This window comes from Festucalex cinctus, chromosome 1, assembly GCF_051991245.1.
Source record: "Festucalex cinctus isolate MCC-2025b chromosome 1, RoL_Fcin_1.0, whole genome shotgun sequence".
Classification (NCBI taxonomy): Eukaryota; Metazoa; Chordata; class Actinopteri; order Syngnathiformes; family Syngnathidae; genus Festucalex; species Festucalex cinctus.
The window spans coordinates 69,429,882-69,456,601 of record NC_135411.1 but is presented as its reverse complement, the minus strand read 5'-3'; the positions used below and the strand labels follow the sequence as shown (position 1 = coordinate 69,456,601).

At 39.1% G+C, this 26,720-nt stretch overlaps 1 protein-coding gene across 1 annotated transcript in view; it reads right to left on the bottom strand.

The window, feature by feature from the left end:
• Nucleotides 1–26,720, bottom strand: part of LOC144006004 (all-trans-retinol 13,14-reductase-like) — a 209,166-nt gene that overhangs the window by 11,200 nt on the left and 171,246 nt on the right. The window contains exon 10 of the mRNA XM_077504613.1: nt 25,940–26,106. Coding sequence (XP_077360739.1) covers nt 25,940–26,106 — 167 coding nt within the window. The remainder of the gene's footprint in view (nt 1–25,939; nt 26,107–26,720) is intronic.

The following is a 26,720-nucleotide window of genomic DNA, read 5'->3' as shown; positions in this document are numbered from 1 at the left end:
ATCACACTTAGAATGAGTTTACATTTTTTGTACAAAATACCGTATGTGGGGTATTTTTTTTTCATGCCTCAAGGGCTAGGTGGCGCTGCATATATAACTGAATGTTGTCATAGAGATAACTTCAGGCCTTGACGATAAACATACATGTCAAGTTTGGGATTTTTTGGAGCATGTACCGGGGAGTTATCAAGCATATCCTTTTTCATTGTGAAACACAAATTTGATGCCCCGCCCTCATCATATAGTATTTCGAAAAGTCAAAATTTTCCCCCCTGTCGTTGGCTCACGTCTTGACATGGTCCAGGCCAAGTCTTAACTCAGTCGGATGAAACGTGTAGGAGAAGCGGGCAAAAGTCTGCCCCCTGTGAATGTGCAAAAATCGTCAAAAATGGGACATTCAAAAATTCGTAGCTCACTTCCTGTTCATTTTAGCATATGGGTACAAGAGACTTTTTTGTAGGTCTTGGGCTCCCTCATACACCTAAAAATATTCGGCGTTCTTGCTTAAACGTACAACCGGGGCTGCTTCGTTAAAAATTTCGAGGGGGCGCTATTGAGTCATTTTTGTAAAAATAGCACAATCAACAATAAAATATTGCTCATTTTACCAGGCCAGATGTGTGTGCCAAGTTTCAGGAGTTTCTGTGCATGTTTAGACCCTCAAAACTGGCGTTGTTTTCTTGGCGAACAGCGCTTAGCCACGCCTACAGCAATTCGCGAAAACTCACAAACTTCGTGTTGTGACATCATGAAGGCCGAAACCCTCCTCTGAGCAAATATGAGGTAGGTCCAGTTAACGTGTTTGGAGAAAAACGTAGAAGAAAATTCGTAAGAAAAAAAATTGCCACTAGGTGGCGCTATCAGTTAGATGAAATGTAAGTTAGTAGATGTCTTTAGAGCTGGACTCTCATCAAATGTGTGAAATTTTGAGAAGATAGGATCATCTCGGTCAAGTTAATGCAGCTTTTATTGTCACGAAAAATCTTTAGATTTTGCGTCACCGTAGCGGCCACGCCCTTTGGCGAAAAATTACAATATTCGGTGTGGGGCATCATCAACATCTTAAGGCTTTTCTGACCAATTTTCAACTGGATCCCTTCAACGAGCTCAGCACAGTAGCTAAAAACGTAAAGTATGACATTTATTGTAACCACTAGGTGGCGCTATATGTATGACTGAATTTTGTCATATAGATGTTTTCAGGCCGTGACTATTACGTTGCCTGAGAAGTTTGAGATTTTTTGGAGCTTGTACATGGGAGTTATTCAGCATTTGCTCTTTCTGGAAAAATGAAATTTTAAAGGCAATATTTGATGCCCCGCCCCCGTCATATAGTATTTCGAAAAGGCAAGACTTTTTGCCCAACTGTTCTCTTAGGTCTTGAGATGATAAATGCCAAGTTTGAAGTCAATGGGATGAAAAATGTTTGCATAGGGGGAAAAAGCATGACCACAGTGAATGTGCCAAAATAGGCCAAAGTTGGACATTAAAAAATTCATAGCTCACTTCCTGTACATTTTAGCTACATGGTCCCAATAGACTTTTTTTGCGTCTCGGGGTGCTACACGTGCCTGCCAATTTTCGTTGCTCTAGCTCAAACGTGCCGGGCTTGGTTTTTATTTTTCTATGCTAGGGGGCGCTATAGAGTCGCGTTGTTATAACGACTTCATAATATCAAATTTTTCGCCGGACCTGAGGAGTGTGCAAAGTTCGGTGAGTTTTCGTGAATGTTTAGGTACTCAAAAATGCGATCGTTTACGGAGAAAAAGAAGAAGAAGAATAATAATAACTAGAGCTGCGAGCAGCTATAAAGGGCCCTCGCAGCCCGGGCCACGTTGGAGTCCTTGCACGTTGGGGTACTTGCACGTTAGGGTACTGGCACGTTGGGGTACTGGCATATTGGAAGCAAAATTTCTTTGAAAATGGCATAATAAACGTTTACATGTAGAATATTTTTTTGCCAGTGTGTGTGTCAAGCTCAACGGGTTTTGGTGATTGTTAAGACCTGCAAAAATCAGCGTCCTTTTTTATTTTTAGGCAATGAGTTGCCCTGATTGGTATTTTTTTGTAAAAGTGTATATACACATCATCGCTCGTTGTACTCATTGCACAATGTTACTTTTATTGTCCAAAGGGGCAATCAAAAATGAATAAAACAAAATGGAAACGTACATACGTTTGGATCGGTGTCAAGCCAGTGAACAATTTGAGTGGTGGAAACTAAAAGAATATTCATAAATGACTTAGTTATCACACTTAGAATGAGTGTACATTTTTTGTACAAAATACCGTATGTGGGGTATTTTTATTTTTTTTTATATAAGCCTCAAGGGCTAGGTGGCGCTGTATTTATAACTGAATGTTGTCATAGAGATACCTTCAGGCCTTGATTATAAGCATACATGTCAAGTGTGGGATTTTTTTTGGAGCATGTACCGTGGAGTTATTAAGCATATCCTTCATTCACGATATTGCTTTTAATGTCCATAGAGGCTATCAAAAATAAATAAAAATATATATATGTTTGGATAAGTCTGATGCCAGTGAACATTTTGAGTGGTGGAAACTAAAAGAATATTCAGAAATGACTTCGTTATCACACTTAGAATGAGTGTACATTTTTTGTACAAAATACCGTATGTGGGGTATTTTTTTTTTATTCCTCAAGGGCTAGGTGCCGCTGCATATATAACTGAATGTTGTCACAGAGATAACTTCAGGCCTTGACGATAAACATACATGTCAAGTTTGGGATTTTTTGGAGCATGTACCGGGGAGTTATCAAGCATATCCTTTTTCATTGCGAAACACAAAATTTGATGCCCCGCCCTCATCATATAGTATTTCGAAAAGTCAAAATTTTTCCCCCTGTCGTTGGCTCAGGTCTTGACATGGTCCAGGCCAAGTCTTAACTCAGTCGGATGAAACGTGTAGGAGAAGTGGGCAAAAGTCTGCCCCCTGTGAATGTGCAAAAATCGTAAAAAATGGGACATTCAAAAATTCATAGCTCACTTCCTGTTCATTTTAGCATATGGGTCCAAGAGACTTTTTTGTAGGACTTGGGCTCCCTCATACACCTAAAAATATTCGTCGTTCTTGCTTAAACGTACAACCGGGGCTGCTTTGTTAAAAACTTCTAGGGGGCGCTATTGAGTCAATTTTGTAAAAAATAGCACAATCAACAATAAAATATGGCTCATTTTACCAGGCCAGATGTGTGTGCCAAGTTTCATGAGTTTCTGTGCATGTTTAGACCCTCAAAACTGGCGTTGTTTTCTTGGCGAACAGCGCTTAGCCACACCCACAGCAATTCGCGAAAACTCACAAACTTCGTGTTGTGACATCATGAAGGCCGAAACCCTCATCTGAGCAAATATGAGGTAGGTCCAGTTAACGTGTTTGGAGAAAAACGTAGAAGAAAATTCGTAAGAAAAAAAATTGCCACTAGGTGGCGCTATCAGTTAGATGAAATATAAGTCAGAAGATGTCTTTAGGGCTGGACTCTCATCAAATGTGTGAAATTTTGAGAAGATAGGATCATCTCGGTCAAGTTAATGCAGCTTTTATTTTCACGAAAAATCTTTAGACTTTGCGGCACCGTAGCGGCCACGCCCTTTGGCGAAAAGTTACAATATTCGGTGTGGGGCATGATCAACATCTTAAGGCTTTTCTGACCAATTTTCAAATGGATCCCTTCAACAAGCTCAGCACAGTAGCTAAAAACGTAAAGTATGACATTTATTGTAACCACTAGGTGGCGCTGTATGTATAACTGAATTTTATCATATAGATGTTTTCAGGCCGTGACTATTACGTTGCCTGAGAAGTTTGAGATTTTTTGGAGCTTGAACATGGGAGTTATTAAGCATTTGCTCTTTCTCGTCAAATGAAATTTTAAAGGCAATATTTGATGCCCCGCCCCCGTCATATAGTATTTCAAAAAGGCAAGATGTTTTGCCCAGTTGTTCTCTCAGGTCTTGAGATGGTAAATGCCAAGTTTGAAGTCAATTGGATGAAAAATGTTTGCAAAGGGGGAAAAAGCATGACCACAGTGAATGTGCCAAAATAGGCCAAAATTGGACATAAAAAAATTCATAGCTCACTTCCTGTACATTTTAGCTACATGGTCCCAAGATACTTTTTTGTGCGTCTCGGGGTACTACACGTGCCTGCCAATTTTTGTTGCTCTAGCTCAAACGTGCCGGGCTTAGTTTTTATTTTTCTACGCTAGGGGGCGCTATCGAGTCGCATTGTTATAACGACTTCATAATATCAAATTTTTCGCCGGACCTGAGGAGTGTGCAAAGTTCGGTGAGTTTTCGTGAATATTTAGGTACCCAAAATCGCGATTGTTTGCGGAGAATAAAGAAGAAGAAGAATAATAATAATAATAATAATAATAATAATAATAATAATAATAATAATAATTTTTACAAAAACAATAGGGACCTCGCAGCGGTCGCTGCTCGGGCCCTAATAATAATAATTTTTACAAAAACAATAGGGACCTCGCAGCGGTCGCTGCTCGGGCCCTAACTAGAGCTGCGAGCAGCTATAAAGGGCCCTCGCAGCCCGGGCCACGTTGGGGTCCTTGCACGTTGGGGTACTTGCACGTTGGGGTACTGGCACGTTGGGTTACTGGCATATTGGAAGCAAAATTTCTTTGAAAATGGCATAATAAACGTTTACATGTAGAATATTTTTTTTGCCAGTGTCTGTCAAGCTCAACGGATTTTGGTGATTGTTAAGACCTGCAAAAATCAGCGTCTTTATTTATTTTTAGGCAATGAGTTGCCCTGATTGGTATTTTTTTGTAAAAGTGTATATACACATCATCGCTCGTTGTACTCATTGCACAATGTTTACTTTTATTGTCCAAAGGGGCAATCAAAAATGAATAAAACAAAATGGAAACGTACATACGTTTGGATCGGTGTGAAGCCAGTGAACAATTTGAGTGGTGGAAACTAAAAGAATATTCATAAATGACTTCGTTATCACACTTAGAATGAGTGTACATTTTTTGTACAAAATACCGTATGTGGGGTATTTTTTTTTATTTTTTTTATATAAGCCTCAACGGCTAGGTGGCGCTGTATTTATAACTGAATGTTGTCATAGAGATACCTTCAGGCCTTGATTATAAGCATACATGTCAAGTGTGGGATTTTTTTTGGAGCATGTACCGTGGAGTTATTAAGCATATCCTTCATTCACGATATTGCTTTTAATGTCCACAGAGGCTATCAAAAATAAATAAAAATATATATATGTTTGGATAAGTCTGATGCCAGTGAACATTTTGAGTGGTGGGAACTAAAAGAATATTCATAAATGACTTAGTTATCACACTTAGAATGAGTTTACATTTTTTGTACAAAATACCGTATGTGGGGTATTTTTTTTTCATGCCTCAAGGGCTAGGTGGCGCTGCATATATAACTGAATGTTGTCATAGAGATAGCTTCAGGCCTTGACGATAAACATACATGTCAAGTTTGGGATTTTTTGGAGCATGTACCGGGGAGTTATTAAGCATATCCTTTTTCAGTGCTAAACACAAATTTTGATGCCCCGCCTTCATCATATAGTATTTCGAAAGGTCAAGATTTTTCCCCCTGTCGTTGGCTCAGGTCTTGACATGGTCCAGGTCAAGTCTTAACTCAGTCAGATGAAACGTGTAGGAGAAGTGGGCAAAAGTCTGCTCCCTGTGAATGTGCAAAAATTGTCAAAAATGGGACATTCAAAAATTCGTAGCTCACTTCCTGTTCATTTTAGCATATGGGTCCAAGAGACTTTTTTGTAGGTCTTGGGCTCCCTCATACACCTAAAAATATTCGTCGTTCTTGCTTAAACGTACAACCGGGGCTGCTTCGTTAAAAACGTCTAGGGGGCGCTATTGAGTCATTTTTGTAAAAATAGCACAATCAACAATAAAATATTGCTCATTTTACCAGGCCAGATGTGTGTGCCAAGTTTCAGGAGTTTCTGTGCATGTTTAGACCCTCAAAACTGGCGTTGTTTTCTTGGCGAACAGCGCTTAGCCACGCCCACAGCAATTCGCGAAAACTCGCAAACTTCGTGTTGTGACATCATGAAGGCCGAAACCCTCATCTGAGCAAATATGAGGTAGGTCCAGTTAACGTGTTTGGAGAAAAACGTAGAAGAAAATTCGTAAGAAAAAAAATTGCCACTAGGTGGCGCTATCAGTTAGATGAAATGTAAGTTAGTAGATGTCTTTAGAGCTGGACTCTCATCAAATGTGTGAAATTTTGAGAAGATAGGATCATCTCGGTCAAGTTAATGCAGCTTTTATTTTCACGAAAAATCTTCAGACTTTGCGTCACCGTAGCGGCCACGCCCTTTGGCGAAAAGTTACAATATTCGGTGTGGGGCATCATCAACATCTTAAGGCTTTTCTGACCAATTTTCAACTGGATCCCTTCAACGAGCTCAGCACAGTAGCTAAAAACGTAAAGTATGACATTTATTGTAACCACTAGGTGGCGCTATATGTATAACTGAATTTTTTCATATAGATGTTTTCAGGCCGTGACTATTACGTTGCCTGAGAAGTTTGAGATTTTTTGGAGCTTGTACATGGGAGTTATTAAGCATTTGCTCTTTCTGGACAAATGAAATTTTAAAGGCAATATTTGATGCCCCGCCCCCGTCATATAGTATTTCGAAAAGGCAAGATGTTTTGCCCAGTTGTTCTCTCAGGTCTTGAGATGATAAATGCCAAGTTTGAAGTCAATTGGATGAAAAATGTTTGCAAAGGGGGAAAAAGCATGACCACAGTGAATGTGCCAAAATAGGCCAAAATTGGACATAAAAAAATTCATAGCTCACTTCCTGTACATTTTAGCTACATGGTCCCAATAGACTTTTTTGTGCGTCTCGGGGTGCTACACGTGCCTGCCAATTTTTGTTGCTCTAGCTCAAACGTGCCGGGCTTGGTTTTTATTTTTCTACGCTAGGGGGCGCTATCGAGTCGCATTGTTATGACGACTTAATAATATCACATTTTTCGCCGGGCCTGAGGAATCTGCAAAGTTCGGTGAGTTTTCGTGAATGTTTAGGTACCCAAAATCGCGATCGTTTGCGGAGAATAAAGAAGAAGAAGAAGAAGAAGAAGAATAATAACTAGAGCTGCGAGCAGCTATAAAGGGCCCTCGCAGCCCGGGCCACGTTGGAGTCCTTGCACGTTGGGGTACTTGCACGTTAGGGTCCTGGCACGTTGGGGTACTGGCATATTGGAAGCAAAATTTCTTTGAAAATGGCATAATAAACGTTTACATGTAGAATATTTTTTTTGCCAGTGTGTGTCAAGCTCAACGGGTTTTGGTGATTGTTAAGACCTGCAAAAATCAGCGTCCTTTTTTATTTTTAGGCAATGAGTTGCCCTGATTGGTATTTTTTTTGTAAAAGTGTATATATACATCATCGTTCGTTGTACTCATTGCACAATGTTACTTTTATTGTCCAAAGGGGCAATCAAAAATGAATAAAACCCCAAAAAACTGGGTGCAAAAAGGCTAACCCTAACCCTAACCCATTACTATGTAATGATAATGAAAATATTGAACGAGTAACCGGTCATTTGATGCTTCAAACGTTAAACCTAGGGGATGAATTAGCATTATCGCCGCCCCCATTTACGCAAAATAGTATACAAACGATACTATATAATGATGATGAAAATATTGAACGAGTAACAATACCTCCTCATGAAATGCTACAAATTTATGATGAAATGACATCAAACAGTCACGTTTTACCATCTGTATCACAATATCCGATAGGCAATATCGCTCAAGAGGGGGGTGGGGGTATTGTTAGAAGGCCCTTATTTAATAATATAGAATTTCGTAGACGTTTATATTCACCCACCCCCGACGGACCCCGTGATTTTGCAGATTTCTATTTAAATATTGATGATAATTTGAACGAGATAATCAACGAGGTTCTTAGGTCTACCGTAGAAGGGGACGTCATTCAGACGGAGCTTATAAGCGATAATAGAAATATAAATTGTCTTTTACATCGTACAAATAATCCAGATATTGTTGTAAATGAGGTTTATAATTTACTAGAAAAACTCGTACAATCTAACGGCGAAAACCTAACGAATAATAATATAGAAATTATATTTCAAATTGTTTCCAATATGCGTGGCGGGTCTAAACGAAAACTGCTACAATCTACAAACGGTGAAATTCTAAGAAAAAAGAAGAAACACATGTACGTAACGTTCAATAAAGATAACAATGTGTGTTTTGCCCTGGCGATAGCATACTTATTAGCTCATTCACTGCCAGTCATTATAGAAAATTTTTACATTTCCAATACTCACGTGATATTACATTCAATAATTATATATAAACCGAATCTACCAAATAACAGAATAGACTCCCTACTTTTTGTCCCGTCCCGTTCTTTTATAATTGACAGCAGAAAAATGTAGGTTTGCCAAAATACAGCCATTTCTCCCATGGACTCTGAAACTGTGTTTATTTCCTATAAAATGGGGCAATGATGTCATCTACCGGTGGTTGGGCATCAGTAAAGTTGTTTCCAAGTTTGATATTTACAGTGGAGCATGCTCAGATTCGCCCCCATTTAGCACCGCTCTAAAAAATACAATTGACAAGTATACTTGTCAAAGGCAGTGAATGAGTTAAATGAAACATTAACGACGGATCAAGCGAATCAAAGGGCTGTCTTTTTACACGAAAGCGTCGGTCTAAGCTGTCAAACGGCCGTTAGTCTATCGGACGTACATAAATTCGAATTATTTATTAAACGCAAGATTGTAGTCTTGTATAGAAATGATAGCTGTAAACCATTATCTTTTTTTGAAACTCAATATCCGAAATCAGAGGATGCTTTGTTTGTGATTTTGTTGGGGGAGCATTTTTACGGAATAAAACGAATCGAAGGTTTTATCGGAAATACATATTTCTGCAGACACTGCTACAAAGGGCACGAAAACTGAAATACTCGTAACTGCGCTGGGCATTGTAATATATGTCTTAATTCATTATGTAAACAACAGCCGATAAAACTTATCTATTGCCAAGATTGCAATAAAACTTGTTTAAATAACGACTGTTATGTTAAACATAAAAAGCTGAAGGAAACGGGTAAGAGTAATTGCGACACGTACAAAAAATGTCTTAAATGCGGATTTTCTATGTACCATTAAATTATTAATTAAACGATAATTCCTCAAAACATGTTTGTCCTCCAACCCGCTGCGTGGTGTGTGAGGAGATCCTGTCGGATAATGACGATCCTCATGAATGCTTTATGCCGACTTTAAAACAGGTCCCCGCGTGTAAAATAATAATCTACTATGATTTTGAAACTTATATAGATCAGGACGGAAACCATAAAGCATACTTAGTCTGTACAAAATCGGGAGTTTTCGAAAAAAATTGGAAAGGGACAGATTGCGTTGAACGATTTATTGACTATTTTAGAAATCCGCGTTTTAAGAACTCGACCTTTATCGCTCATAATGCTAGAGCCTTTGATTCATACATCTTAATTAACAAAATGATCGAGTTGGCTATTACCCCCGAAATTATTATGCAAGGTAGCAAAATTATCTGTTTTACAGATGTACATTACAAACTACGATATATCGATTCAATAGCTTTTCTTAGTATGGCCCTTAATAAAATGCCTACTTCTATGGGGTTTGAGGATCAAATGAAGGGGTACTTCCCCCACTCATTCAGTTCCCTAAAGCATTTAGATTATGTAGGCGTTTATCCAGACCCAAAATATTATGGTATAGAGCGCATGACAACCTCCCAAAGATCAGAATTTTTAAAATGGTACGAGAAAGCGTCTAAAGGCGTCTTTAATTTCGCGGAGGAATCTTTAATGTACTGCAAAAACGATGTAAAAATTTTAGAGATGGGCTGTGAGCGATTTAGGGAGGAGTTTTTAAATAGTACGGGTGTAGACCCTTTTAACGCTGTAACAATCGCGTCGGCGTGTATGAAGGTTTTCAGAACTAAATTTCTACTTCCTAAAACTCTAGCGATTAGTCCGTCAGATCATTATAATCAAAGGGTTAAGACATTCTCGCGCGACTCGATCCAATATCTAATGTGGATAATGCATAGTCAAAATATAGACCTAAGACACGCTTTAAACGGAGGCGAAGTTAAGATCGGCCAATATTATGTTGATGGTTATGCAAATATAAACGGTAAGACCTGGGTATTTGAATACCTCGGATGTTTTTATCACGGATGTCATGAATGTTTTGACCCTGCCAAGATTTGTCCGATGACTAAGAAACCTTTCGCAGAAAAATTAGAAGCGTGTGAAAAGAAAATGCGCAATCTGATTTACAAACACGACGTACATCTTACTGTTATGCGCGAACACGTATGGAAGGAAATTAAGCGTTCCGATCCTGAGATAAGAGAGTTCTTGCGTAATTCAAAATTCCCTGAACCTCTTGAAGCACGCGACGGGCTTTTTGGGGGGAGAACAAACGCCTTTGTTTTGCGTTATACAGCCGCGGATAACGAGCGCGTTTTGTACGTGGATGTTACTTCTTTGTACCCTTTTGTTAATAGCACCTGTTCATACCCTCTGGGTCATCCTCGCATTATTTATAAAGATTTTGGAGATCCGAGGCAATACTTTGGTTTTATCAAAGCCACAGTCAACCCGCCGAGAGGGCTATACTTTCCGGTACTGCCCTATAAATCTACTAAAGGTAAATTAATGTTTACACTATGTCGCACCTGCGCAGAAATAAATAATCAAAAAAGCGAATGTAAGCATAACGATGAGCAAAGAGCGCTGTCGGGCGTGTGGGTGAGTTTCGAATTTATCAAAGCGCTCGATTTAGGGTACACAGTGTCACAAATTGACGAAGTATGGCATTTTGATAAGACGAGTAATGACATTTTTAAACAATATATGCACACTTTTCTCAAGGGAAAACAGGAGGCTTCCGGCTTTCCCTCTCACGTCATCGGTGAAGAGGATAAACAGCAGTATATCGCCGACTATCACAAAAATCAGGGTATTCAACTCGAAGCTACTAAAATAGCATTTAATCCGGCAAAAAGACAGGTGTCTAAATTATGTATGAACTCTCTCTGGGGCAAATGCGGACAGCGTGACAATTTAAATAAAACAGAAATTGTTAATAATTCTGATCGTTTTTTCAATCTATTATTTTCGGGGGTGTACGAAGTTAAGTTTTTCCATTTCCTCAATGACCGAGTCTCACTGATACAGTACAATTACAACCAAAACTGTCAAATACCTTCTGCCAAGTCAGCTAATATTTTTGTGGCATGCATGACCACTGCGTACGCTCGCATGTTAATGTACACGTATCTAGAAAAGCTACAAGCTAGAGTATTATATACAGATACAGATAGTCTAATCTATTCGGTAAAAGAGGATGAGGACGTGCTTCCTACAGGCGATTTACTCGGGCAATTGACGGATGAACTTTGCGGCGATAGTATCCAAGAATTTGTCTCAACAGGACCAAAGAGCTACGCGTACAGAACCCGGGATAGCGGGAAAACTGTAATGAAGGTAAAAGGTATCACCCAAAATGTCGACGCGTGTCAACGCATTAATTTTGACAGCGTCAAGGATTTGGTGGAGGGATACATTAGTTCCGAGGGGGCGCGGTCAGATGTTATCACCACCCCCCAATTCAACATTGTACGTAATAAGAAGGGGTTTCATCTGAGAAACAGCTCATTTATGAAAAAGTTCAAAGTGGTGTACGACAAACGACGTCTGCTATCCGATGGTTATACTCTTCCATTCGGTTATTAAAGCGATACTGTGTTTTATTTGAGGAGGAGGAAAGAAAAAAAAAAAAAAAAAAAAAAAAAATGGAAATGACCCAAGTTGATTTTGATCCGAGATTGCAAATTCCATTCTCATGTTTAATTGCTGGCCCAAGCGGGTGCGGGAAGACTTTTTTTGTGAAAAGTGTTTTGGAAAATTGTGAACATGTGATGCAAAGATCCCCTGAGAATATTGTATTTTTTTTTTCATCTAACCAAACGATGTATGATGACCTTGCAAAAGTGAATAAAAAGATTACATTTGTGCGTGATTTGCCCGAGTCGTTTGATGATGAGAATCTGTTTCCCAGCCATCAGAGTCATCTGATTATCCTCGACGATCTCATCTTCCAGGCATCCGACAATCCCGAGGTGGTAAAAATATTTACACAGTATAGACATCATAAAGATATGAGCGTTATGTTGTTGACGCAAAACATCTTCCATCAAGGCAAATACAGTAGAACAATCAGCCTCAATACCAATTATATGGTATTGTTTAAAAATCCTCGTGATAAATTACAAGCTAGTATACTGGCTAATCAAATATTCCCTACAAAGAAAAAATATTTTCTAGAAAGTTTTGAAGACGCCACGAGAGAAGCTCACGGCTATTTATTAGTAGATTTAACGCCAACGTGTTCAGAATCGCTTCGCCTGCGTGCTCAAATGCTACCTCATCAATTCCCTGTAACGTATATCGCTAAAAGTTGAAATGTCGAAGCTTTTAAAAAAAAATAAATCGCTATTGCAATCTCTCTGTAAAGCGATCCCTAAGAAACGTATTATTATACTACGCAAAGCCCCCGATAGTCTAATTAAAGCGCTCTGCGAGATCGCTTTGAATCTATTAAAAGGGCACATACCTCTAAATCCTTCTCAGTATAAGAAATTGAAGCGACAAAAGAAGTTTATCCGGATATTAGCGGATAAAAAAAAAAAGAGTCTGAGACATAAAAGAGCATCACTCATTCAAAAAGGTGGATTCTTGCTCCCTCTACTGGCCGCAATCGCACCCATCCTTGGAAGTCTAGTAGGGGGTTTAGTCAATAAATAATACGTTATGAGTTTGAAAAATACTCAGAAAATGTTTCTAGTATCCCCTCGCGAAATGGAACGTTTCAGCAGACCCGCGCCGACCATCCGTGACAAAGCGGAACATGATTTAGACGCAAAGATGAGAGATATTTTTCGTTGGACCAATATCAAAAACTTAAAATGTATCAAGCGCTAATGCAACGTTATTTAGGGATGCTTAAACAAAGAGATCGTGAGTTGGTTCCGCTCACTTTGACTCTCCCGAATCAACGCGATGTTTTTGAAGAAGAAGAGATGGAAAATAAGAAGAAGAATCAACGCGATGCTTTTGGAGAAGAAGGAGATATGGAAAAGAAGAAGAAGGAGGGCGGGGAGGAGTGGTTATGGAATGAAGATGTTACAAGCCATCCCATTACGTCATCGTAAAAACGCTGAATATGTTTTAAGAAAAATATCGTCTCGCGAAGAAAAGGTATGGAACCAGCGAGGCGAGTTTATTTTGAAGGGTCAGGCTATTAGCGGATCTCATATGAGCGATTTACTTAGCTATCTGACCGTGAACGGTAAGAAAATCACCGGACGTGAGCCTCGAGGATGGATAGATTTTTTACATCTGCGTTACAAACTCAATATACCTGAAACTGCAGTTTCTAACCCTTATGCCAGAGAACAGTTAAAACGTCTGAAAAATAATCCTGCTATAAAAGCCGAAAGTGATGACGTTAAAAAAAAGAAAAACAAGAAGAAGAATCGTACTACGATAACATGGGAGGGATTTTAATAATACGTTGTTATTATTTTATAAATGTATACCAATAATAAAGAAAAAACGTACGACTTTGTATCTTTTTTTTTATATGAATTTTATTAAATAAAAATATTTTTAAAAAGACGTTACAGACAATGGCATTTTTTAAACTCGCTGAGGGAGCACGTTAGACCGCCGTGCCGCGTCGTCATGGTAACCGTCGAGCGTCTTCTAAAATATGCGGAAACGAGTGCGTCATTTCCGGCTACGTCCTCGGTGTAACACTTTAATACGTCCGTGTAAGATTTACCGCATCCTCTTAAACTTAGGTAGAAAATACAATGTTGACCGCAGACGGTAGATAGTTCGTGCTGTAATTGACGATCGTGATAGATTATACGATCTGAATATTTTTTTAAAAAAGAGTATATACTTTTGGGGTAATATACAAAATTAGGTGGAAATCCGTATGAATCAAAAAAAGTAGCAGTTCCTTTTTCTTCCAGAGACAGCGCTAACCAGTGCTCCCCCGATTTGCTTCGCGGATGTGTGTTAACGATATAATAAGACGGGATAGAGGGCGCTATTATGTGTATCAACTCATCCGAGGCATAAACGCCTTGAAATAAATCTCCTTGTAGGCGTTTCATCATAATGTCCAACTCCCTGCCGTTCATCGTCTCAGTAATAGTCCATCAATACCTCCCTTTTCGAGTTAATTTCTAAAATAGTGTCATAACATGCATAAATTATTAGAGTTGCCGTGAAAGGGATTGGAGCTCGAAAACGCATTTCGAGCCTGAGTGTTCCGCTGGAAGCGGCAGATAGAACGCCGTTGTCATCATTCGGGTTTAAATTAAAGGCAAATAGAGTATAGCCCTGTCTAAAGTCTTCATGATTTATACTCAACGGTAAATCTTTTAAAAACCTCCCCGTAGATGAAAACAGGCTATGAAATTCTCGTACGGCATTTCCTGCGTTAAATTGTGGTTGAAACGCCTTAGCCGGAATCTGTCGGCCTTCCTGAGTAAGAGCTAGATATTCGATATCAAAGTGGGCAAAGTTAAAAGGATTTAAATTCATCCGGCCTACAAAAGCGCTATGATTGACTAGCGCTAAAACTATATACTTTGGCGTATGCCCCAAAAAAAGATTATCTTGGTGACAGATCCTTGAGAGCTGAGGGATGGAGTAAGTCTTTACATTAATTCGCGAAATGGGATAAAGAGCGTTATTTTTGCGGAGAGCCGCTTCGTGACCTAAAGAAACGGCCGGCGCCACCGTTATTTTTTTTACAAAAAGGGAGGCTCCCAATATATTCAGACAGCAATTAGTATCAGGCGGACCCATTAAACAAAAATCATCGCTAGCTCTTGTTAGCTTTAGCCTTAGATCTACATTATTTATGAGGTATCTCTCGCAAAAGAAAATATCGGAGTGAATAGGTCCTAAAAGATGAAACTCTCTCGATCCTTCAATTAGTTTTGCTCTATGAAATAAGCCTTCGTTTATATCGTTTCCCGTGAGAGTTATTGAATCCATCCGTCCTCCTGTGTCTTTGTAAAACATGGCCGTACTAAATTGGCTTTTGAGAGTATCCTCTGAAAAGTTTAATAACATTTCAATCATAGATCTATAAGGATGAGTCGCACTCGATTGCGAGATGAGCCGATCCCCTAATGTAACATCTATTTGGGAAAAGATTGTGTTTAACGGGTAGTTAATAATGCCTACGTGATCGGTAGGTGCCAGGTGCCGTCTCTGTGCGTCACCCGCAAACGCAGGTGCAGCATTGTAGCCGAGAGGTCCATATATTTCATACCCTCACCAGGGAGATAAAATTCAATAGGACCCTGTTCTGTAATAGCCGATATCGGGGAGATTTCGATATATTGACTTTGATCGATTGAAAGTTGTGTCAACGGTGGTGAGAACAAGTCTAATTCCGATGTGCATTCTTGCGACTTGTGATGTAAAAGAGCCATTTTCGTCAGATTATTTAAGAGAAAATATCAGCGATGTTTCTCCGACGCTTCCTCCTCGGGACTGATTTTCTTTTAGCGACTAATTTTCTTTTTGTACCCCGTCGAGGCTTTTTATGCATCGTCAGTCTCTGACCTATCGGTCTTCTCGAAGGTCTTCGAGCCAAAACCATTAAACCGGATCCGTCTTGAGTTTTGTCTCTTCTCTGTATTCTTTCTATAGCACGTCCGGCTACATCCATAGCAATATTTTTAGCAGCCGATTGCAAGTGAGGTTTTGCTACTGTAAAACCACTCTTTACTAGAGGTGCGACAAAGCGAAATAATTTTGCAAAAATAGATCCTATTCCGCGTCCGTATTGTACGGGAGCGCCGTGAAAACCCGGAAGCGACCCCCCTGCTTGAGATTCATAATAATTAACAAAACGATACGGGTCCGGGTGTGTTTCCATCATGACCATATTTATTTATTTATTTATTTATTTACCTCGGTTTAAAATGTAAGGTAATAATTATCTTTCCGTATTTAAAATTAACAGGTTGATTCTGATCCGTCTTAATATCAATCGCTATATCTTCAATATGTCTCCTGCTAATAGGTAGGTAGTATAGGGGGTTAAAAGTTTTAAATATAAACTCCCCGTATTTACCTTCAATCGGAACAGTTCTCAGCAAAGGAGCGTACGTATCACCAACCGTTTGATGTTGGACTACATCAGCATAAACGTATAAATGATACTGACTCTTCAATAAGAATCGGACCCTCGTATGCTGTCTGGAAGCCAACCGATACTCTGTCCGCCTGCAAAGCATCTGTTTGCACAGCAACGGATACTTTGTCCGTAAACAGAGCGCGTCTCAAAGGCAGGGCGTCGGGTCGAGACATTTTTAAAAAAAAAAAGGAGATAGAAAAAAAACTTTTTCTCGGAGAACAAAGTTTCTGTCCAGCAACAGTTGATGCGTCTCTCCTTATATTAGTGAAAAGACAGCTAGAAGAAAGGTGGGAGGGATCTTGGAGGTGGGGTATTGAGGAGGGGGGAGGGGAGGCATGGGGCCGTGGGCTTCAAATGCCATAAGGAAGGGAGAGAAGGGGGATGAGGAGGGGTGAATGGGGGAGGAGGAGTTTTTTTTTTTTTTCCTAAAACGGCCGCTATTCAAATATCAAGGGTTTTTTCGTACAAAATTAACCTATTGACGACAAGAATAAAAGAGCTCAGTAATCTTTGCAGATTCCTTAAGACGTATTTTCTCATCCCATTCACATAATGGGATGGTAAGGAGTCTATAGAACACCCCGCATTCAGTATTAAAGCATTCTAGCGTTAAATAAAAATGATCAGGATTCTTACATTTATCTAAAGGGGCCATGCAAAGCCCTCTTTTCTCCTCTTCCTCATCAACCAAACTCTGTTCCCCATTCTCATCTTGATGTTGTTTCATTACTTGATGATCATATCCTTCGTCTTCCTCTTGCAACGTTTTCATTACACGAGGTCGTGTGGTGTTTTCACTATTCAGCATATTACAATGTTCAATCATCACTCTAAAATACCATCGTCCAAAATTCGAGGTACGTGATAGCCAAGTAAATATTAATTCCCCACCTTCTGTATAAGAAAGAATAAAATCTCTTATGACTTTCGGGATAAGTTCATTCAGCACGGCCCAGTCATTAGATTTCAGCGTAAACGGACCGTTTGGAAAAATATTATCATTCCCATCATATTCCATAAAAAAGGAAACCTCTCCGATTTTATAATAAAATCGATACCCCCAAGAAGTTTTTTCATCCAGGGCCCAGCGTACTTCCAGCTTCTCCTTTGTAGGGCGTTGAAATCTCCGTAAAAAGAGCTGCTGCGGTTCAATTCTTGGTTTTAAAACATGTCTCACTTGTAATGTCACAAAAGTTTCCATAATCATGATTCGCCCGTCTCTCTATCTCCAGACCTCAAGGTATGAATGTGTTCACGTCAAATTCACTCTTACAAAAATGTCTGTATCGAAAAGCCCCTCCTACATATTTTTTTTCTTTTTTAAAAAAAAAGAAAGAGTCGAGCCTTCGTCATTCTTTTTTTATTCTTTTATTCATACATCTTATTCCAATATAAGTCTGTTATTGAGTCTGTGTATATGCGCGCGCGCATATGTTTTTTAACATCTGGAAGGAAAAAAAAAAAAAAGCTCATCCTCATCGCCCCAAAGTCTAAAGACATAAAACAATCGTCACCCCCACCTATTTTTTGTTTTTCTATCGCTTTCCTGACCATATGCGGCGTACAAAGAGGTAAGTCACAGCTCCTTTTTAAAATATTACAAAGATCTTTTGACCTTGACACCCCCAATTCCTCTCTCTTGGGATAAATCAATCATATCGGCCTACCACGGCGCTTCTTACATTTTTATCAAAAGCGGTACTCTATAATCTACGGGAGGTCTCTTCCCACCCTAGAGGGTTATCACGGTCGATTCATTTCTCATCATGCTGCACATGAAATGTAGCCAGCCAGCCGGACGTGCCCTCCTCCACGCCGGCCATTTCCTTCCCACCACCACCCCTCCCCTCTTCCACATGTTGCACAGGAACACACAGGCACATACAGGCGCACGTCTCTCTTTGAAATTCTATTATTTTTATCGTTTTTTCCTACATCAAAAACAAAAAAAGTCTTTGATCGTGACCTATTGACCTCCGATCCATCATTTTTATCGTCCCCTTTCATCCTACGTCATAACAGGCCTTTGATCGTGACCTCTTGACCTCCGATCGATCATTTTTATCGTTTCATCCTACGTCATCAAAGGACATCAAAGGACATCAAAGCGAATCAGGTCGTAAATCATCGTTTTGATCGCGACGGACTAAATAACCAGCTATTACCTCTCTCTAACATCCAAAACATGCTGGACAGGTGCCCTTGAGGACCAGAGTTGGTGGCACCTGGTTTTGTACACAAAGTGTTCAAACCTCATGGGTTTACTGTTTTACACTCTTGTTACGCTGTGTGATCGCCGAGAACTTGTGTTACTATACATTAAACACGACATTCAACATTTCATCTGTGATGTTTCTTTGTTCAAATACAGTACACAAAAAGCCTGTGGGTGAACCAAAAATGAGGTACAAACATTTGATATTTTAAATATCAATTTTCCATACCATTGAACTTTTTCCACTCATTTGCTCTTCTATAAAGGTTCACTGGTATAGTATTAGTAGATGGTTAATAAACTATTAACAACTGCTGTAAAGAAGTGAGTTAATCTACTACTTAAATATTAGTTATTACTCTATTTATGTTATTGGGACGTTATTCTAAAGTTGCAACTACTCCACATTTACTAACATGTAATAAATGAGGAATAGTGGCAACTTTATAATAACGTCCCATTAACCTTTACAAAATATGAAGTAATACTTAACAAGTCATTAGTAAGTAATTTGCTAATAGCTTGTTAACGATGTATGACTAATTTATAAAATATAGTTATGAATGATTAATATACAGTTAACAAGTCATTTAGAGCTCAATAACTAACATAATAATGACATTTTTACTATTTATAGACATCATTATAAAACCTAAACAAACAGTTAACAAACATTTAATAAGTCATTAACAACTAATTAATAAGTCATTAACAACTAATTAATTAACAGTTTACTAAAGGTCTATTAACTAGTTATAACGGGTAGTTATTATAAAGTATTACCGGATTTTTTTTCCTTTGCAAACAAGTGCATGCCACGGCAACAGCGTGCGACGAAATAAAAAGCTTTCAATAAATTTTCATCGTCAACATCTTAAGATGAATCACATCAAGTTTGAAGATGATCGGATAAACTCTGTAGGAGGAGTTCGTTAAAATGAGACCCCTATGAAATGGCCAAAAAAATGGCAACACGTTCCAAAGTAAATCAAAATGGCGGACTTTCTGTTAGGTTTAGCACATGGTTCAAAAAGAGTTTTTTGTACCTCGAGGCCTGTTACATATGTCTTCAAATTTTGGTAACTCTAGGTGAAACGTACAGCTTCTTTAAGTAAGAATTTTGAAATGCAAAATTTGATGCCCCGCCTCTGGCGGACTTCCTGTTGGGTTTAGCATATGGCACCAACAGACTTTTTTGTAGTCTGTTACATATGTGTACCAATTTTCGTAGCTCTAGGTTAAACGTACAACCGGCAATACTATGTTAAGTAAGAATTTTGAAACTCTAAATTTGATGCCCCGCCACCGTCATATAGTATGTCAAAAACTTTAGATTTTTTTACCATGGTGTTGTCCCAGGTGTTGAGATGGTACATCCCAAGTTTGAACTCAATCGGGTTAACCGTGTAGGAGAAGTGGGCAAAAGTATGACCCCTGTAAATGTGCAAAAATAGGCCAAAATTGGACATTCAAATGATCATACCTCACTTCCTGTCTATTTTAGGGTACAACTATCAAAGAGGTTTTTGTTCATCTGGATGTGCTACAGGTGCCACACAATTTTCGTAGCCGTAGGACAATCGTAGCGGGACAGGGATCCGTTAAACCTATGTAGGTGGCGCTACAGAGCCATTTTTCTGTTATCATATATGGCGACTTTAAAATATCAAATTTTTCGCCAGGCCTGATGTGCGTGTAAAGTTTGGTGAGTTTTCGTTCACGTTTAGTGTCTCAAAAATGCGATTGTTTGCGGAGAAGAAGAAGAATAATAAGAAGAAGAATTCCTACAAAAACAATAGGGCCTCGCAGCGGCACCGCCGCCGGTGCTGCCGCTGCTCGGGCCCTAATAAGAATTCCTTGAAAAACAATAGGGCCTCGCAGCGGCACCGCCGCCGCCGCTGCTCGGGCCCTAATAAGAATTCCTTGAAAAACAATAGGGCCTCGCAGCGGCACCGCCGCCGCCGCTGCTCGGGCCCTAATAAGAAGAAGAATTCCTACAAAAACAATAGGGCCTCGCAGCGGTGCCGCCGCTGCTCGGGCCCTAATTAATGAAAATTAATTTCATAATAATAATCGTTAAAATATGACCTCTAAAAAAGGCCACAAAAAAATGGCTGCAAATCCCAGCGTAAATCAAAATGGCCTGTTTGGTTTAGCAAATGGTTCCAAGAGACTTTTTTTGTACATCGTGGGCTCTTATGTCTGCCTCCAAATTATCATAGCGCTAAGTGGGCTAACGTACAACTGGGAATGCTTCGTTAAAGAGGAATTTTTGAACTCAAAATGTGCAAACAGTGCATGCTTCGGCAATATAGTGCGATGAAATAAAAAGCTTTCAATAACTTTTCATCTTCAATATCTTAAGATGCATCACACAAAGTTTGAAGATGATCAGATAAACGCTGTAGGAGGAGTTCGTTAAAATGAGACCCCTATGAAATGGCCAAAAAAATGGCAACACGTTCCAAAGTAAATCAAAATGGCGGACTTTCTGTTAGGTTTAGCACATGGTTCAAAAAGAGTTTTTTGTACCTCGAGGCCTGTTACATATGTCTTCAAATTTTGGTAACTCTAGGTGAAACGTACAGCTTCTTTAAGTAAGAATTTTGAAATGCAAAATTTGATGCCCCGCCTCTGGCGGACCTCCTGTTGGGTTTAGCATATGGCACCAACAGACTTTTTTGTAGTCTGTTACATATGTGTACCAATTTTCGTAGCTCTAGGTTAAACGTACAACCGGCAATACTATGTTAAGTAAGAATTTTGAAACTCTAAATTTGATGCCCCGCCACCGTCATATAGTATGTCAAAAACTTTAGATTTTTTACCATGGTGTTGTCCCAGGTGTTGAGATGGTACATCCCAAGTTTGAACTCAATCGGGTTAACCGTGTAGGAGAAGTGGGCAAAAGTATGACCCCTGTAAATGTGCAAAAATAGGCCAAAATTGGACATTCAAATGATCATACCTCACTTCCTGTCTATTTTAGGGTACAACTATCAAAGAGGTTTTTGTTCATCTGGATGTGCTACAGGTGCCACACAATTTTCGTAGCCGTAGGACAATCGTAGCGGGACAGGGATCCGTTAAACCTATGTAGGTGGCGCTACAGAGCCATTTTTCTGTTATCATGTATGGCGACTTTAAAATATCAAATTTTTCGCCAGGCCTGATGTGCGTGTAAAGTTTGGTGAGTTTTCGTTCACGTTTAGTGTCTCAAAAATGCGATTGTTTGCGGAGAAGAAGAAGAATAATAATAAGAAGAATTCCTACAAAAACAATAGGGCCTCGCAGCGGCACCGCCGCCGGTGCTGCCGCTGCTCGGGCCCTAATAAGAATTCCTTGAAAAACAATAGGGCCTCGCAGCGGCACCGCCGCCGCCGCTGCTCGGGCCCTAATAAGAATTCCTTGAAAAACAATAGGGCCTCGCAGCGGCACCGCCGCCGCCGCTGCTCGGGCCCTAATAAGAAGAAGAATTCCTACAAAAACAATAGGGCCTCGCAGCGGTGCCGCCGCTGCTCGGGCCCTAATTAATGAAAATTAATTTCATAATAATAATCGTTAAAATATGACCTCTAAAAAAGGCCACAAAAAAATGGCTGCAAATCCCAGCGTAAATCAAAATGGCCTGTTTGGTTTAGCAAATGGTTCCAAGAGACTTTTTTTGTACATCGTGGGCTCTTATGTCTGCCTCCAAATTATCATAGCGCTAAGTGGGCTAACGTACAACTGGGAATGCTTCGTTAAAGAGGAATTTTTGAACTCAAAATGTGCAAACAGTGCATGCTTCGGCAATATAGTGCGATGAAATAAAAAGCTTTCAATAACTTTTCATCTTCAATATCTTAAGATGAATCACACAAAGTTTGAAGATGATCAGATAAACGCTGTAGGAGGAGTTCGTTAAAATAAGACCCCTATGAAATGGCCAAAAAAATGGCAACATGTCCCAAAGTAAATCAAAATGGCGGACTTCCTGTTAGGTTTAGCATATGGTTCAAAGAGTTTTATGTAGTTTTATGTATGTATGTTACACATGTCTTCAAATTTTGGTAACTCTAGGTGAAACGTACAGCCGGGAATGCTTCTTTAAGTAAGAATTTTGAAACGCAAAATTTGATGCCGCGCCTCTGGCGGACTTCCTGTTAGGTTTAGCATATGGCACCAACAGACTTTTTTGTAGGTCGTAGGCATATGTGTACCAATTTTCATAGCTCTCGGTTCAATGTACAACCGGCAATGCTATGTTTAGTAAGAGTTTTGAAACTCAAAATTTGATGCCTCGCCACTGTCATATAGTATGTCAAAAACTTTAGATTTTTACCATGATGTTGTCCCAGGTGTTGAGATGGTACAGCCCAAGTTTGAAGTCAATCGGGTTAACCATGTAGGACTAGGGGGCAAAAGTATGACCCCTGAAAATGTGCAAAAATGGGCCAAAATTGGACGTTCAAATACTCATATCGCACTTCCTGTCTATTTGAGGGTACACCTATAAAAGAGGTTTTTGTTCATCTGGATGTGCTACAGGTGCCACACAATTTTGCCGTAGGACAATGGTAACAGTACAGGGATACATTTAACCTATGTAGGGGGCGCTACAGACCCATTTTTCTATTATAGAGGTATCAAAATAAATAAAAAAAAGTATGTATGTTTGTATAGGTCTGATGCGAGTGAATATTTTGAGTGGTGGAAAGTAAAATAATATTCATAAATGACTTAGTTATCACACTTAGAATGAGTTTACAATTTATGTAAAAATATCATAAGTAGAGTATTTTTTTTTTACGCATCAAGGGCTAGGTGGCGCTGTATATATAACTGAATGTTGTCATAGAGCAGGGGTGTCCAAACTTTTTCATTTGAGGGCCACATACAAAAAATCAGAAGGACGCAAGGGCCACATAATGTTATGAAGAGAAATTGTGTTTAGTCATAAAAATTGTACAAATAATTTATTTGTCCTTTTGCATATTTAGAAAAATGCTACAGTACATAAAGCAATTTATTTGTAATATGGCAGTAGGGTTATTATAGTTTGGGATTTTTTTATTTTAGTTTTTATTTTGAGTTTAGTTTTTTAAATTTAATTAGTTTTAATTAGTTTTCAGGGTTGATTCTGTTAGTTTTTATTAGTTTTAGTTCTAAATGCTTAGTTTCAGTATTAGTTTTAGTTTTTTTTGTTTTTTTGTTTTTTAATGTGTTTTACTTGTGCGCAATATTTAAAAAACACCATAGGAGCCATTCATCTGAAGATGCTTTTCTATTGGCTGCTGCTAGATGATGTCACTTCTGTGTGACATACTTTCAGTAGTTATTATTCCGGTTTATATCAAAATAAAAATTTAAAAATCACATTTGAAATTATCCCCAAAGACTGATGCATTAAATTAATTACCAAAGACTAAAACAAAGGACATGTTTGCTATAATTAGAGTTAGTTTCAGTTAGTTTTGTAAACATAAAATGCAGTTTGTTAGTTTTCGTTTTTTAAAAAGCATTTTCATTTTTTGTTTTATTTCGTTTACAAAATATTTTTTTTTAATTTTAGTTCTACTTATTTCGTTAGTTTTCGTTAGCTAAAATAACGTTTAATGGCACCTGTGTTTTTCGACACCTTCCCTTCTTACTTTGACCTTCTCCAAAAATATTCATTTTTATTAATTTATTTTAACTGAGTTAAATGCCATTTTTAGCATATGTCGCGGGCCACTAAAAAATGGATGGCAGGCCGCAAATGGCCCCCGGGCCGTATTTTGGACACCACTGTCATAGAGATACCTTCAGGCCTTGACTATAAACAGACATGTCAAGTTTGGGATTTGTTGGAGCATGTACCGGGGAGTTATTAAGCATATCCTTTTTCATCTGAAAACACAAAATTTTATGTCCCGCCCTCATCATCTAGTATTTTGAAAAGTCATTGGCTCAGGTCTTGACATGGTCCTGGTCAAGTTTGAAGCAAATTAGATGAAACGTGTAGGAGAAATGGGCAAAAGTATGCCCCCTGTAAATGTGCAAAAAGCGTCAAAATTGGGACATTCAAAAATTCGTAGCTCACTTTCTGTTCATTTTAGCATATGGGTCAAGGAGACTTTTTTTGTAGGTCTTGGGCTCCCTCATACACCTAAAAAATTCCATAAATCTTGCTTAAACGTGCAACTGGGGCTGCTTCGTTCAAAATTTCTAGGGGGATCTATTGAGTCATTTTTGTAAAAATAGCACAATCCACAACAAAATATTGCTCATTTTGCCAGGCCAGATGTGTGTGCCAAGTTTCATGTGTTTCTGTGCCAGTTTATGCCCTCAAATTTGCCGTTATTTTCTTGGCGAACAGCGCTTAGCCACGCCCACAGTGAGTCACAAAAACTCACAAACTTTGTGTAGTGACATGAAGGCCGAAACCCTATTCTGAGCAAATATGAGGTAGGTCCAGTTAACGTGGTTGGAGAAAAACATTAAAGAAATTTCGTAAGAAAAAAAATTGCCAGTAGGTGGCACTATCAGTAAGATGAAATATAAGTTTGTAGATGTCTTAAGGGCTGGACTCTCATCAAATGTGTGAAATTTTCACAAGATAGAATCCTCTGGGTCAATTTAAAGCAGCTTTTATTGTCACGAAAAATTATCAGATTTTGCAGCACCCCATGCCCTTTGGCGAAAAGTTACAATATTCGGTGTGGGTCATGATCAACATCTTAAGGCTTTTCTGACCAATTTTCAACTGGATCCCTTCAGTGGTACTTGCACGTCGGTGTGCTGGCACACTTATGTTGGCTTACTGTTAAATAGGACAAGGACCGTCTAAAATGTAAATGTTTTTTTTCCATGCCTTTTCCATGCGGTCGCTGCTCGGGCCCTAATAATAAGAATTCCTTCAGGAAAAATAGGGGACCTCGCAGTGGTCGCTACTCGGGCCCTAATATTTCCGCTTTAATTTTATAGCTACACAGCGGTATAAAATTAAATTAAATAATATTAATATTGAAATTAATAATAAAAATACCCCAAAATTTTTCAGCTCGCGCCCTTACGGGCATAAGTGACACTTCAGCATGCCCACTTGAAAAAGTCACCGCTCGCCACTGCTTCAACCCTATTCACAGGAGAGACAAAAGGCCTGATAGGACTCCTTCAGCTTGACGGCATCCCTCACCTCTGCGGTCCACTAAAGGGTTTGAGGGTGCCGCCTCAACAATGCAGGCAAGGATCATTGTCCACTCTGACTCAATGTCTGTCTCTACCTTCCTGTAACATATGTATGTACATTACATACAGTTTTTTAACTCTTTCTACCTAGCAAATAGCGTCCGACAAATAGTGAATATTTATTAACACATAACTCATGTAAGACACACACATAAACAGACTACAAAGATGAGCACAAACCTTACCTTATCTTGTAATTGGGGGAAGATGGTTATGGCCCACTTTAGCAGCTCCTGAGACATACCATTTTTCAGATCCAGGTAATCTTGTCCCCTCCTGCCAATCTTTGTCCCCTCCCATTCTTCAAACCACTCATAACGAGCCATGGTTAACAGAGTCATACAGGACTTTCCTGAATGGAGATAAATTAATGAGAAATGTTTCCACAGGGACACATTTTCTTCTACGTCTTTACACTTGCACAAGGTTATGTAGATCAAATTAATGCTTTCAAAATACATTTAAAGAATTTTGCAGGATTAACTCTTTCCATACATAAGACATGTCAATATGTCATAAAAGTCATAGTCACCGCGTACGTATGACGTATTTATACGCAGTGACTTGCGGTCAAGGCAGGCAAGGTAGGCACTGCCTGCCCAAGGCTAGAATGAAACCATTTGCCTTCTTCTATATATTTAAATTATTTTTGCATTTCAAATAGGCTACACTACCTATTGAGGTTTGAAAATGACATTTGGTAATTTTGAAAGCTCAATTGAAAAGGACTCATAACTTCTTCTGGCCTGCAGGCAAAAATGCTGCAAAATTCTCCTGCTGAAGGCACACGGCTTCAATGCTTTCACCAGCCCTTTCTGAGTAGCGATGTGTGCGCATTTATTCCCAATATGAAAGTCCTTTACGGAAATAGACAGATAGCTACACAGCCTTGTAACGTCGTCGTATTATTCCTATGTGACCGTATGTTCACACAGTGCATTCGTGAATTCAAAACACACTTGGTGC